Source organism: Dicentrarchus labrax, unplaced genomic scaffold (genome assembly GCF_905237075.1).
Source record: "Dicentrarchus labrax unplaced genomic scaffold, dlabrax2021, whole genome shotgun sequence".
Classification (NCBI taxonomy): Eukaryota; Metazoa; Chordata; class Actinopteri; family Moronidae; genus Dicentrarchus; species Dicentrarchus labrax.
The window spans coordinates 26,363,799-26,378,645 of NW_026136704.1; the positions used below are offsets into that span (position 1 = coordinate 26,363,799).

At 40.4% G+C, this 14,847-nt stretch overlaps 1 protein-coding gene across 5 annotated transcripts in view; it reads left to right on the forward strand.

Moving 5' to 3' along the window:
• Nucleotides 1-14,847, forward strand: part of nbeab (neurobeachin b) — a 193,812-nt gene that overhangs the window by 102,106 nt on the left and 76,859 nt on the right. For all 5 annotated transcript variants that reach the window (XM_051397178.1, XM_051397180.1, XM_051397182.1 and 2 more), the window contains 4 exons: nt 1,406-1,467; nt 5,614-5,678; nt 7,700-7,808; nt 9,874-10,040. In XM_051397178.1, the coding sequence (XP_051253138.1) occupies nt 1,406-1,467; nt 5,614-5,678; nt 7,700-7,808; nt 9,874-10,040 (403 nt within the window). The remainder of the gene's footprint in view (nt 1-1,405; nt 1,468-5,613; nt 5,679-7,699; nt 7,809-9,873; nt 10,041-14,847) is intronic.

Genomic DNA, 14,847 nt, shown 5'->3' on the forward strand with positions numbered 1-14,847 from the left:
CTTATGGCTCAGCATGTCACAGCTATAACAAGAGGTCGGCTGTGGCACTCTGTGTACAACAGAGGGGTCACATCCTCTCAGAGTATTTACAATACGCTCGCTCGGACATTCTCCGCTCATGAATAGAGATGGATGTAGAATTAGCTAGCAAAAAATCCATCCATCCAGTGTCTTGAATATTTTGCATTCCGTGTTACATTGTATAGTATTTACACAAGCAAAACTACTGTGTCTCCACTGAATGTTAATATCAGATATTAACTTATATTTTTTGCTGTTAGTCTCTGCATTAAAAGACCTGCCTACTAATGTAAGAGTCATTGATGGTGTTTTGAATTTAGATGGTGGGTCTACAATTTTGTTTACTATAAAGTTGGACATCAGATTGTGTCTTTAATGTAAATTTGACATTATAATGTAAATGAAAATTTTATACCTATTTTCAACATTTTATTCACAATGTAGCTACAGTAGGCTGCATGTACTGTTGTGTTTGTCATGAAGTGAAGTATGCAGTGTGGAGTCTTCAGTATTCAGATGTCTTCTGTGTCATGCCACTCCCTAATGTTTTCAATGGATTCATCTGGGTGATGCAAAGCACACTATTTTTCAATTTTAGATATTAGTCATTGTGATAACAGTCAATAATGCATACTATTATTTATTATTGTAGATGCTGTACTGCACAATTCGCAACTTGTGCAGCAATGTTTAATAAAATCTTAGAATAAGAATATTTTGTATTCTCCTCTGATTGACACAGACCATGAAACCATCCATGAAACAATGGCAGCCCTGTGGTACAGAGTTCTACTCCTGCCAGCCTATAATGAGTCCTAGAGAGTTGCATTCTTTCCTGTACTAATGACTGCACCTTTAATGTTTCTCGCCAAGTGCAACAGAAGGAGCTGGAGGTGCAGAATACGAGACCAGTTGCAGCCATTGTTTCTGCAAATGAGCTTTTCACACCTGCCCTTGTTTCATTAGAGAGTTGTCGGCTTCACCGTCTACAGAATGGAGATGAGGGAAGAAGCTGTGAATGTCTGTGTTCACTTTTGTGTGTGTGTGTGTGTGTGTGTGTGTGTGTGTGTATGTGTGAAGGGACGTGTGTGTACATCTGTTCTGTGCAGATGCAAATTATTATTTATTTTTTTGTTACAGTTTTATGATGGGCAAATTGGAAGCACAAAACGGGGGGCTTACAAATTGCTTGTCACTTTGCCTAAAACGTACCTTATGCCAAAAACAATATAGCTTTGTCCAAGTTCTATACTGTATGTCATACATTTAAATGAGTAATATTAATTATAAAATATAAAATAACTACTGATACCCTCAGATATTCACTTGAGAAATACATTATGTGGTTAAAATCTAATTCTGCTCATCTGGTTTGTCTCTACAGGTCTTGTGTGTATGAAGTCAAGCACTTCAGTGGTGGAGCTTGTCATGCTGCTTTGTTCTCAGGTGAGCTTTTTTCTTTCTCTTTCTCTTCACAATCCTCTTTCCTAGCCTTTCTTTGTCTTTTTCTCTCTAGGTGCATCCTCTCTACCATGGTACTCTTGGTCTTGGTCTGTCAGCAGTATGTGGTGATCTTTAACCCCTCGTTTATTATAAATGGACATGTTTCACAATCTGGCAACGTGAACATTGTCAGTGCAATAATCGATTTCACTCACCTCTAGAACTCTTTATTTTAAACTCACAAAAAATAGGCTTGTTTAAATCACAGCTGTGAGCAGATCACAGCTAAATCATATATCAGAGAATAAGTTATTTCAACATCACCGAAGCTGAAATTTTTGTCCTATCAGCAAATTGTCCGAACCAATGACGACATAAATACACATACAGCTCTCTGAGAATCCAGTGACTTTCTCACTACACCCCACAGCTTTAATGCCGAGCCCTCCTTTAGAGAATGAGCCCCACCTCATGCACCGCTGCTAGTGACTGATCACCTCCAAGCTGACCCTCTGAATCTCTTGTTAAGCCCTTGTTTTAGAGAAGGTCAAAGCCCCGATGTAGCAGTTAGAACAGGAGATATTTAACATACCTTCTGTCAGCCCATCAGTCTTGCGTCGGGAGCCCATAAGGAAGCCATTACTTGGTGCCTCTTTGTGGATCCAGACTGCAGGGCCAGAGCCTCGAGGAGGTGGATTGCCACTATGTGTGCTCTGTGGTCTCCGCAGTCCAAAGCCCTCTTCTGCAGGGAGTTCAGCCTCTGTTATATGGAGGCCATTATTCAGGGGCTTTCCTCCAAAAAACGTACATAAACGGGGCAGCCAGCATTGAGTTATTGTTGCTCTTTTGAAGGTTTTTGACGGGCTCCTTTTTGGGCTGCTTTCTGTCTGTAGAGTATATATGGGAAGTTGCTTTTTCCAGCTCTAGGATTTATTGCAGATGAGAGCGTCAGCGTGCTGTTAAGGGTCTGAGTCCATCCCCCTTTTACACAGCTAGCATTACAGCGGCTCCAGAGGTTCCTGCCATTAGGGGCTCTGGGGATGAAACCCAGGCTCAGATATCGATCAGACAGTGAGGCCTTGAAACTGGACCATATAGCTTGGTGTCCTCCTGCAACCTTTCAGATGGAGATGAGCCATTGCTGTGTATTATAATACTGCACCATCAGTAACAAATCCAGTTATGTTGCCAGCTAATATGATTTAAAAATCACACTGATGGATAATTGATTATCAGTGTCTTTTATATTACTTCTTTCAGGTGACAAAGCTGATATATGCAGAGCTGCTTTATTATGAGCAAATATAATTATTATTATTTAATTACATTGCAATATACTCCAAATGAATGTGAATCTAAAGTGCTTTCAAGAAGCACAGCAAGTCTCCTCAGATGCAGATTGAGCTTTGGCTGACATCACTATAAAATGCCAACTTCAACGTATCCCTCACATATTTCAAGATTAATGTTTTAAGACAGCAAGGAGGGCACTTAGCTGACCTTTAGTCCCTCTCTGTTTTGTGACCTGTCAGTTTTATGAATGAATTAGTGCTAATGATCTGCCTTTTCTTATTTATGCATACTAATCACAGCAATCATCGTGTGGCTGGCCACGGCTGCAGACACTGTGTGTCTCTCCTCAGCCTGGGCAGCTGAATGAAAAGGTCAAGCAGCTCTGTTTCTTGTAACAGCTTAAACATACAGGGGGGGATCTAGAGTGGAGCCACAGAGATTTAGTGATGGAAGGCCTCCAGATGTGGAGAGTATAACAGAGCAAAGCAGAGCAGATAAAAGCAAAGGCTCCCGCACACTGACAGGTTGGATTGAAACACCACAAATACTTAGTGCCCTGCTGAATTTCAGGAAGATGAAAGTGGGAGGAGAGAGAGGTCGGCAAGTTGTTCTCTGGTTTGGGAGTTGTGGGATTTTAGGTCCACAAAAAGGTTTTTTTAGAGATAAATGGAAGAATGGTACCATTGCCCCAAGTGAACCTACAGCATCATCATTGACTGTCCAGTGTTTCATGTTGTATCAAAGAATTTACCAGCTCATTATAGCGCTTTTTAGCTGCTTTTAGCCTATTGTTTGGTTTTACGCACACATTTACCATATTATTATTATAACATATATATATATATTCTACATTCTACATATATTTCATCGCTCTCATTAACACTGTTTACAGCAGCAGCAGGCAGCTATTTTCAGCAAAACAGCTCAGGTAAACAAACTGTATACAACCTGTCCAACACCAAACACAATGTTAGAAAACTGCTTGTAAAGTTAATTTTCTCAGGCATTTGTGGAAACTAAACAACGGACTTATGCACATGACTAAGAGAATGCTTACATTGACCATGCCTGCTGGATATGTAAGTAGACAACTGTTAGCTTACAAGTTAGTCACAGAGACTAATATAAGATAATGTGTCCATGCTGTTTGTTGTGGTGCTCTTTTAAGGCAGCTTTAAATCCAAGCTTTTCATACCCAAGCTACTAAACGAACTTCCAGTGACCAGAGGTGCTGCTCTCTGATCATGGTCTGCATTTACATCAAGGATTGCATCTCTTTTTTAAGCAGCTGCACGTCAGGCCTAATTCCCTTCAAATGGGTTGCAGAGGACTTTTTTAAAATCCCTGCAATCAAAGGCAGCCTCCTCTGGGAGCTCTGTTCTCCAGTAAAAAAAGACAAGAAAAAAGCGAGCCTCTGAAGTGCTATCTCAGCTGTCAACAAGCATACCTCAGACAAGATAGCAAATTTGACTAGTTCATGCTATACCTACACTGACCTGCTGCCATTTTCCTGGCAACGCCCAAGTGTCACATCTGCCTTGATTTCCGTATTTATTTTTGTCACGTGAGCACGGTGCAAGTGAAACCTCACAAGACTGGCTGTACATGATCCCTGTCCAAATCAAGAACAGCTTATTCCAGGCAGATACTGTTGCAGTGGAAGGGGGTCACGGGGAACATTTGGAGACCAGATGCTCAGCAGTTTGTCAGCACCATCTCTCTGATTTAACGCATCGTAGGGTCAGACTGTGTACTCTTGCGTGAACCGGTATGTGTCAGGCACGACAACTGTGTACAAAAACACTTGCCCATACATAATAATGTCAATGTCAGTTATGCTGGTACTATACACAACAAATGCCGCTTACCTTGTCCAGACATTGACATAGAACAAGCAGTGTATATCACCGTTTTGCATGTACAACTAAAGATTCTATATCTCCATATATACTTTCTGGTGGAAACTATTAATTACTGGAAATGTTAAATGGCTGGTCCCATTCAAAGGCTCTTCTATATATGTGAATAGCCCTGAATTGCATATACATTAGTAGCCCTTAGGAATGGAAACCTTTTTCTTTTAATTTTCCTCTGTTTTCCCTCCTCTTTTGAACTGTGGCCTTCTCTGTTTTCTCTTCCATTTGCACCTCAGTGAGGGCACAGGAGAGCTGAATTTCCCACAGTGAAAGGAGCGCTCTCAAACTGCTTTTTAATCATTTCCAGAGCATGTTGTGAGACAGCAAGTGCTGGCACTCTGGCCCAGGGCTCGGATCCCTTCCAGGAGTATAGTGCGGGGCTCAGTGAGCCTGCTCAGTAATCTGTCACTGTAAGGGACAGGGGAAATGGCTGTATTTAAGTGAGAGGATACAGTTTCATCCCACAATTACATCTCTCCTGTTTACAGATCTTTTCACAGAGGAAGAAAGGATGGTCACACATGCTGTGCAGGATTTCAGCTTTTTATAGACATCACTTTTTTCTCAAATGATATATGACCTAAATGCTTTCTTTACCTACTTGAATTACAAGCCATGAAATGTAATCTAAATTATAGTTGAAATATGCAATTTGGGTGGTGAAATGTGATTCTTGTGTGAGTCATGCATTTATGAAAGATGTTCAAAAGTATTTTGATACTCATTTGAACTTTTTTACTGTTAGCTTTTAGCTTCATTGCTTCTTCTTTTTTGTGGGGGAAAACTGGCCATATTGACATTCCTTTTTTTCCCCTTAAACCCACATATAATATTGATATTGATTGATATGGATCTAATTTTATTGTGTTTTTCTTCAGAACCTTTACCAAACCATTTGCCACCCGAAACTAATTTTCATTTAATTTTCAATTCATTTCAGGAGTGGCAGAACTCCATTCAGAAGAATGCTGGCCTGGCCTTCATTGAGTTAATCAACGAAGGAAGGTAATGTATCAGTTCACTGTGATAAATAAGGTTAAATCAGTCAGCCAAGCAGTAGTTCATTCATCCTCAGTATTTGCTTGTAAAAAAAAATAAAAATCTTCTCCCTGGGGGCTGTAAAACGGACCAAGTAGCACAGCATAGATTAACTCTAAGCCTCTTGTAGGCTGCTCTGTAGGGGGTAACAGTAAATGAGATTGTGGTGACTGGATGAAGTAAGAATATCAACACTAGAGTGCGGTCACCCTCTCTTATTTTCTGCCTTCTTATCTCTGTCTCCGCCCTTTTTACTGTACATCCCAGTGTCTGTGTTTCTCTTTCTTTCCCCCTCCCTCTTCCTCTCGTCTCTGGGTGTGGCCATACTCAGGGTTTTCCGTAGAGCAAGAGCAGATCAGGGGCGGCTCAGCCTCCTTGTCCATCTGCTGACCCATCTGGCCAGGCCTTCTCTGTGCCCGGGCTTTTGCCGCAGCCCAGCCAGTCTTCTCTGAGTCCCCTGCTGGCCCTGGAACAAAGAGCTTCAGTCAGTAGGGCCACACGGCGCTGTCCAGGGTGCTGCTGACAGACACATCATTTCCTAGTCTTATTCAAGTCTCTGCACACCTGCTCTGCTTAACTAGACAGATCTAGAGGTAGCTAGAGTCTGGTTTGCCTTACAAGGCGTGGATGACAATGTATCTGCTGTGTGTGCAGCAACACATACAGCGGGTTCAAATGCTGTTACTTTGTTTTATGATGCAGCTGTTAGATTGCAAAGCTGCTATCAAACAGGTAAACAATTCCCTGATTAAAGTAAACTGAAAGTAAACTGATCCCTTCATTATTACCCCAGCTCCTCTCTATCATGACTGTAACTGTAAGCCGCCATCCACGAGAGAGGACGACCTCAGGTTTCCATGTTGATACAGTATATACAAATACATGCAGTATTTTTTTCTGCATACAGCTCTTTTAAGTTCTTTAAGCCTCAAAAGTAAAAGCTACATGAGTGTTCACCCCTGAATAGTGTAAATACAAAATATATGGTGCTTTGAGGCATTCAACATAAAACGGGTTGAAACTCAATCTGATAATAACAAATTTAACACCAAAGATCAGTTTTAGTGTTCTGATAGAGATAGCTATAAAGAATCTCTGTCTTCAAACTGTTTGTGTGTGTTTTTTTCATTTACAGCACACGTTCAATCAGTACTTGTATTGATTAGTGTTACCTATTTTTGAAATATTAATGCAAAAGTGTGGTAGAGAGTGTGCCTATTTTTTTCTCTATCTTCAAATATCAAATATCACTCCTCAGCGTGTTTTCTCATCTATTCTTGGTTTGAAAACAAAGCTTGGCGTTGTCAGCTTCTGTCTTTGAAGAGTGAATGTCTGTCTATTAATGAGTGCCTGTCAACAGTTAAAGAGGCAATAGCAGCTGATGAATGCAGCCTCGGGATTACTACCTCTCCTTGGGACAGAAGGGAAATTACAATCTGTATCAAGCACTGGAGAGGAACAGGGGATGCTTTAATTAAAACAAAGCTAGCCTAATGGTGTGTAAAATGGCATGTAATCTACACACAATAGTCAGGGTGTTTTCAATTATTAAAGATACTGGAATTTAAATGTGAATGTGGGTGGAGACCATGGAGCCTCCAGAGTCAGCCATGTGAGAAGTTGTTCACGGCCAGACTTGTCAGCAATACAGGCACAGGGTTGATGTTCTGGTCAGCGGGAAAGGATGCTCAGTCAATCAGGAGTATGCCAGACAGGCTTCGATGCTCTAATGACACTCCATTCCCTCCTTAATGCTACAGAGGGATCTGTCACTGACCTGCAGCCTTGCAACATAACGCAGACAAATGATGCTGTTTACTAGTCTGCTCTTTCAACAAGCAGAATGTTGCCAGATCCTGGCAAGCTATATTCCTTAGTGTCATTTCAACAGATTTTAGCTAATAAAAATGATGTATTTCCTTATTAATGATAATGTGTATGTGGAAATGCAGAGTCTGCTGCATTTAACTTTCTCTGCAATCTTAAAGGTTGCTCTGCCATGCCATGAAGGACCACATAGTTCGGGTTGCCAACGAGGCTGAGTTCATCCTGAACAGACAGCGAGCAGAGGACGTCCACAAACACGCAGAGTTTGAGGTATAAACTGTGCCATCCTCTCTTGCACTGAAATGAAATGGTAAAGTTGGGCTACTGACAAAATATTGTACAAAAGAGTATAATCAACATTGAAACCATCTTCTGTGAAAATAGAATATTTTGTCAATCTTCAAATGAACCAGTCCTATTAGTATAAAAATGCCATTCAACTGTAAATGCTCAGTAATCGTGTCCCTCTGTGTCCTCATGAGGATTAACTCCTCACCCTTACAATTCCTATAAAATAATTTAATTACTGGAAGCAAAGGGAAATGCAAGCAATATTAATTTAGGATTTTAATATGAGCTGTTGCCAACCAACCCAGGGGATAACCTCCTGAGTCCGTACTTAGCCCACCCGTGTCAAACCACTGCTATGTCATGAAAAGAAAAAGCTAACAAGATTTAAGAAATTTCTGAATATGAATTTTCTTGCGGTAATGAGTATTTAGCTTTTATTTTCCACTAATGGTTGTCTGTAAGGAAAATATGAAAAGAAAAACATGGACTTTGTATTTTTCAGTGCAAGCTAGCCAGCAAAATAGAGCATGGAGCAAATAAATACCACAGAGACTAGATAGCAAACTATAAATATACCTTGCTGTACTAAAAGTTTGTTATTGTAAAACATCAGAAGACGTGTGTGTGTGTGTGTGTGTGTGTGTGTGTGTGTGTGTGTGTGTGTGTGTGATAAGCACACAGAAACACACATACTTCTGCCACCTCTGTTAGGAGCTTGTACATGTGAGGAGTGATGAGTTTCTTATCTGGGAAAAGCAGCCATCCTCAAACAGCTGCTTGATATACAGTTCTTGAGGATCCTTGACCTGCTAGATAAACTGGAAGAGACGGCTAGATATGCAATGTCAGGAGAAGGGGGAAGTGTACCTGGCCCCATCCGTTCTGTCTGCCAACTCCAGACAGCCTACACTTTTCATCTAGGTCTGACGTTACTTTATTACCCACTCTCCAAGATTGAAGATTCAGGACGCAGATAAGACATTTTTACAATTAAGTTGGTGTCAGGCCGAAGCGTCATATGCTTTAAAGTGATAAATAACGTTTGATATTTGTCACAGCATCACGTGGTGATGTGAGGTGACAAGCAGAGATTGAGTTATCTGCCTTATGAAGAATATGTTGAAGTATAATATCTGACAGAATTCAAATTTGAAGCAGGAAATTCAATTAACTTCCAGCTTCTGTTAGCAAATTAGATTTTGAATATTAGCAAGAGTTCCCTCAGGGTGGCATAGTAAGACAATCTTGTTTTAGCTGCAAAGATAGAGTCAGATGTGCTCCTCTAGATTACTTTTAGCCACCTGGAACACTTTGAGAGTTGCACTGACTTTTAGAAATTGATTTAAAACCAATATCGCAATTTTTCATACTGTGACCAATTAATATGTAAATAGATTATTTTAACTTTATCAGTCTGGCACGTAAATATCAAACATTATTTGGACTAATGTATCATCAATATTTTTCGACGTTTATTTTTTTTTTTTGCAAGTTACAGAAGGCAGTGTGTTCTTATAGTACATTTTGTTCCTAGAAAGTGGCTGCAAATTTACATTTTACACCATTCCTATACCAGGGGACAATAACATATCCCTTGACATAATGTCAGTGTAGCTTTGTTAACCTTGACAGACTATATTCTTTGTGGATCTATTAGACTATTTTCAATTCTCCTTTAATAGCACCATCCACGGCTACCTAGCAGGGAGCCTCATCTGTCCGCAGTTAGGGAATGGACTGCCTTCAAGTGCTTGCCATGATTTACTACACTCCTCCAAGGGAGCAGAAATATATCTCTCAGCTGTCCACTAATATCTTTATGCACTCAAGTGTGTTGAATGAAGCCATAACATTCTTCAGTGTGACAAATGCTCCATTAGAGGGTATATATTATTCTGGCTTTATTCAAGTAAAACATTCTAAAATGCTATTAGTAGAATGTCAGACATCACTTTTGGCAGTGGATACTGTACCGAAAACCATAAATATACAGTGAACTTCACACTGTGTTTTTCTCTTTTCCTTCTTTCAAATCTCAAATTAGTCCAACTGTGCCCAATATGCCGCTGACAGAAAAGAAGAAGAGAAGATGTGTGACCACCTGATCAGTGCTGCTAAACACAGAGACCATGTGACGGCCAACCAATTAAAGCAAAAAATCGTCAACATCCTCACCAACAAGCACGGTGCCTGGGGGACACTGGCCCAGAGGTAAGCTCTCACCTTCAGACCAACGTGGGCCATGTTAAGTCTTTAACATGAACCATTGCTGCTCCAGGTTAGAGGACAAAAGTTACCTGTTCACAAAACTCTGCAGTGATGGGATTGGACCACCAGTTAATGTCATTTTCCCAGGATCCGATAGGGTCAGCGATCGGGTCAGCAAACGCAATTACAGTGTGGAGTGGCTTAATCCCCTGGGGACAGCTGATTGGCCAGTCGTCCGACAGACCTGGATAGAGGAAGGGGAAGAAGGGGGTTGGGGTGTTTCTGCAGTGTTGTCCAGGCATTCATTGACCCTCTCAGTAACACAGCCCAGCACCTGGTGGTAGTTGCAGACTTCCCCATGGGCCCTGTTAAAATAACCTCCGGCTCTCCTGCTCTGCCTCCCACCTCTCGCCTGCACCCACATGGTCCCACAGATACAGAATGAAGTGGCAAGATTAAAAGCTAGTTATATCAGACAAACAGAAGCATAACAACATACTGTTTGTATTTTATACTGAGTTAAGAGCTGAGAATTTGAACATGTATCTTTTGTTAACGGCATACAATTGTTATAAAGACAGCTGGGAAGCTTCAGTTGCTGCTTGCAGGTGAAGCTGTATTGGGATTTATTTTGAGACTCATTACTGTTTGTAAAAGAAACATCATATCACTGCATGCAGGTCAGATTTTTTATAAATAAGTAAAAGGATACAGTGTTTACTCAAACACTGATACAGATACAGATAAATTCTTATGTTAATTGTTCTGTGAGCTGCAGAACCAGGCACTGAAGAGAAAGTCTGCCACTTTTACACAACCCACTGCTGATGATTTGCCAAAACAATTTTTTTCCTCTTTGCTAAAACAGTAGCTTTGGTTTTGTTATTAAATTTAGAAAATACAATGCAGATGTTCAGCCTTGTTCACTGAAATTGGGTTGTTTCATATCTTAAACCATGTTTACCGTTGTCAAGAAAAGTATTCTAGCTGGTGTAATTACTTTTTACGGCTACATTTTATGTCTTTGACTTGCAGTAAAGTTCAAAGAGTTTCCATCCAAAACAGCAGATGTCATAAGCAGCTACATTTGGTTTCTTTTTTTCATGGATTCATAGGAGCTTATGCTCTCTGGCTAGTATCTGTTTCGAAGAAGCCATTAATTTGTTGCGTTTAATTTCAGAACTACTTAATGGGTACAACAATTGTATTTTAGTATTACAGATGTTGTCAAATGAAAAAATATTTTGGCCGTGGCTGAAAAGGTTACAGTATTCAAGTACAGATTTTTTTATATAACTGACTAAATCTTAGCAGAAGTACCCATGACAAAATCTATTGGATTGAATTCTGGGCTCTTGTTCAAATATTTATGGAGCCCCTCTCAGAGGCACAGCATTTGCATTGAAACAAAAGGTTATTGAGCGTGGGTGCATTGTAAATGATACTGCAAAACTTCCAACAAATTCAAATTTAATGGTAACCTGCTGGTGAAGAAAAATGATGCAATATGCTCACAGGCTCAAGGCAGTGTTGCAGTTCAGCAGCTTAGTCTTATTCAATGCTACATTAACTTTCCCATTTATGCTGCTCTTGTAAAATATAAAGCCCTCAAGCATTTTGAGGTGGCTGTCTGTTATATCTGTGTGTGTGTGTGTGTGTGTGTGTGTGTGTGTGTGTGTGTGTGTGTGTGTGTGTGTGGGGGGAGAGAGAGCGAGAGAGAGAGAGACAGAGAGAGAGAGAGACTTTAGTTGTTAATGTTTGTTTTCACCCTCACGCACAGAAATTGCTTTGCCTTTTACTCCTAAATTCTGCCTGGAGACATGCCAAAGGACATTTATCATTTGTGTAGAATATATTATAAACAAAATTATTCTTAAACGGACAGGAGCCAGGAACTAGTATAACTTACATGTTTATATTTTTTCTTTTGCCAGAGTGTGTGTTTTCTGCTCATTAGATTGATATAACCACCTGGCCTACCGTTAGATGCATCTGTTTTTGTGTGAATTACAGACATCTGCAGATTATCTGCGTCTTTGACAGCCACTCCATTTTGAGCCGTTGTTCTTTTTGTGGTAAACAATGTAAGAAATTGTATTGCAGCACATATGACAAAAACCCGACGACAAGGAAATAATCTGTGAAAGGCTTGGAAACAGCTGCTCTGCAGCCATGTGATCTGAGTGAAGAATAAGCAGATCAGACCCTATGGTGCCCTGTTAGATCATACTATATGCTTGCTTGATGATGAATGTCCCCCTGTATAGAGTCAGCATAGGAAAATCAATACTCCTCAAATTGAAACAGTATAGGGTTGTATTGATCCGCCGTGCTAAATCAAAATGAGGAGGCTTTGATACATCTCTCCAAGACAGCTCCCTGCCCAGTAATGACACACTATCAATTTTAGCTTTACACTGATAAATCAAGTTGAAAATTGGATGTCAGAGTTTTTTCCAGGGAGAGAGTGATTTTCCCTGCCCTCTGGTCCCCTCTGCTGTTGACCTCTGAACCCTGCCAGTGGATTATAAAGTTCAGGCTCGTCTAAAGTGAAAGTAGATGTCAAGGCGAGGCTGATGAATTCATTGAAGAATAACGTTTGCAACATAGGACTACCTTACTGTGACGATACTTTAAAGTCTCTCATTCTGCAGTTCTCTCAAGTAAGTTTGTTTCACACACATAACACATCGAAAACATGCCAAATTACTGATGTTTGCACCGTTTAAGATCACCTTGTGCAGGTGATATAATCAGACACACCTATGTACTACTGACTCTTAAATATTCACCATGTGAACTTCAGTGAACTTCTCTTGTGTCATTCTCTACCATTCTCTAATTGTTTCGACAATACTGCCCTAACAGAAACGTAAAAGGGGCTGAAGGAGACAAACCTCCCTTTGTTCCCATGTGTCGGTGTTCACTTCAGCAGCATCAGTGACAGCTGACGGAGGAGCCTCCGCTGGCCCCCACAGCAGACCTTAACCTTACCTGACTAGTCTATTGATTGTCAACATTTCTTCTGTATAATTACTTTTTTGTAGCAGAGGAGAGAAAGGAAAATGGCGGCATATATTGATCTGTGGCAAGGCAGTGAAACAGCCGTTTCCCTTGACTAACAGAGAGTTTCATCTCTCACACTTGATGAATGGTAACAATCTGCCTGTGGATAATAACTTTGTGATGGAATGAACCTTTTTACTCACCATGTGCCTGGAGTATTTGGTCTCGCCTGAAAGGGTTATCAATTCTAATAGAAGTCCTCTAGCACAATGGGGGAGCACCTTTAGAGGGCCTTAGAGCCTCAGAGGGTTCGAAGTTTGATGACCCCTCTGGGACAGAAAAGCAAGGTTAAGGTCTCTGGTTGAGCCCAACTGTATAAACAAATATCAACCTGACAATATAATATAATATAAGCTATATAATTCAACATATTATTCTTTTTGACATCCAGACTAGCAAACTGTGTATTTTGTTCTTTACTTACTGTACATTATTCTTGTTTTCAATGTAATTCTTTAAAAGACTCACTTTTGTTTACAATTAGTAACAATATAGAAAAAGTAAGTAATCCTAGAAATCACTATAAAATGAATGTTGCTATAAGGGCCATTTTTTTGCTATGAATTTCATGCACCTTTAAAACCTTTAGAGGTTTCTATTCTGACCTCTCCACAAAAAAATGTTTTGGTCTGAACCAGTCCTCTGCATGCCATCTTTCATTTGTCTGTCATAGCGAGGGTTGAAAAAAAAGGCAGCTTCTTTTAAAACAGCTTGCGAGTCATAATGTTTTTTTATTCTTTGTTTAATTAGATCTTATTTTAAACATGACGCTCCTTTGTTCTTGCAAGCTGGTATTCTCTCTACTTGCATTTGTTCTTGACCTACACCAGGCTCTATTCCCTTGGGGCACTCTTAACCTTGCACACTGCGCTAATTATCTCTGGAAAGAGGCCCATTCACACAATCATCAATTTCATCGGGTGTTGAAATTGAGCTGGGCATCGCCTGACTGTGCCCCATTTCCGATGAAAGATGGGGATCCACAAAACTGGCGATCCAGGGAGTTCACCGACAGTACAGTACGGCTCCTCGTCCCTCGTCTGGTCGCATACGTCTGTCTTCATTACACCACATGACCTGGAGTTAATCTTGTTGCTGCTGTGTTGTTTCCCTTTCGTCTTTGTCCAATACCCATTCCTCAGTGTGTCTATTCTCTAGCTCTTAATCTACAAAAGGAAAGTCATATCCAATAACTAGAGGCATTTGGATCTTAGCTTGGTATCCTCACCACTGCAGCAGTGTTGAGTGTAGTGATGATAAGAAACGGCGAAATTAAAGAGATGAAAGTCTTGAGTACCATTTGCAGCCCTCTGTGATAATCTGATCATGATGTTGGCCATACAGTCACTTAACACTTGGCATTCGACAGACGGATGATCAAGCTCGATGTGTTTTTATAGAAGATTTTTTTTTTTCTCAGTTTATAGGTTACTTTGAAAGCAGAGTGCTGAGAAATGCTCATCACCATATGGCTGCCAGTCTCCACTTTTTGATGCACTGTGTCTTTTTTGCTAGGATTTTTTTTCTCCAGCAGCAGTCTGTTGAGGAATGTGGCATAAAAATGCTTACCAAAAAGAATGCACTGGTTGACAGACAATGTTTTGAGAATTTCCTCGCTTCGGTTTTTAGTTTCTGCTGGCTGCCTGATGGTTTTCATGATGTGTGGATCATTACAGATATGCATATGTGGTTGTCATTTGAACGGGTTCAATTAAGTAACACTATTTGGTCACGAGAGGCGGTG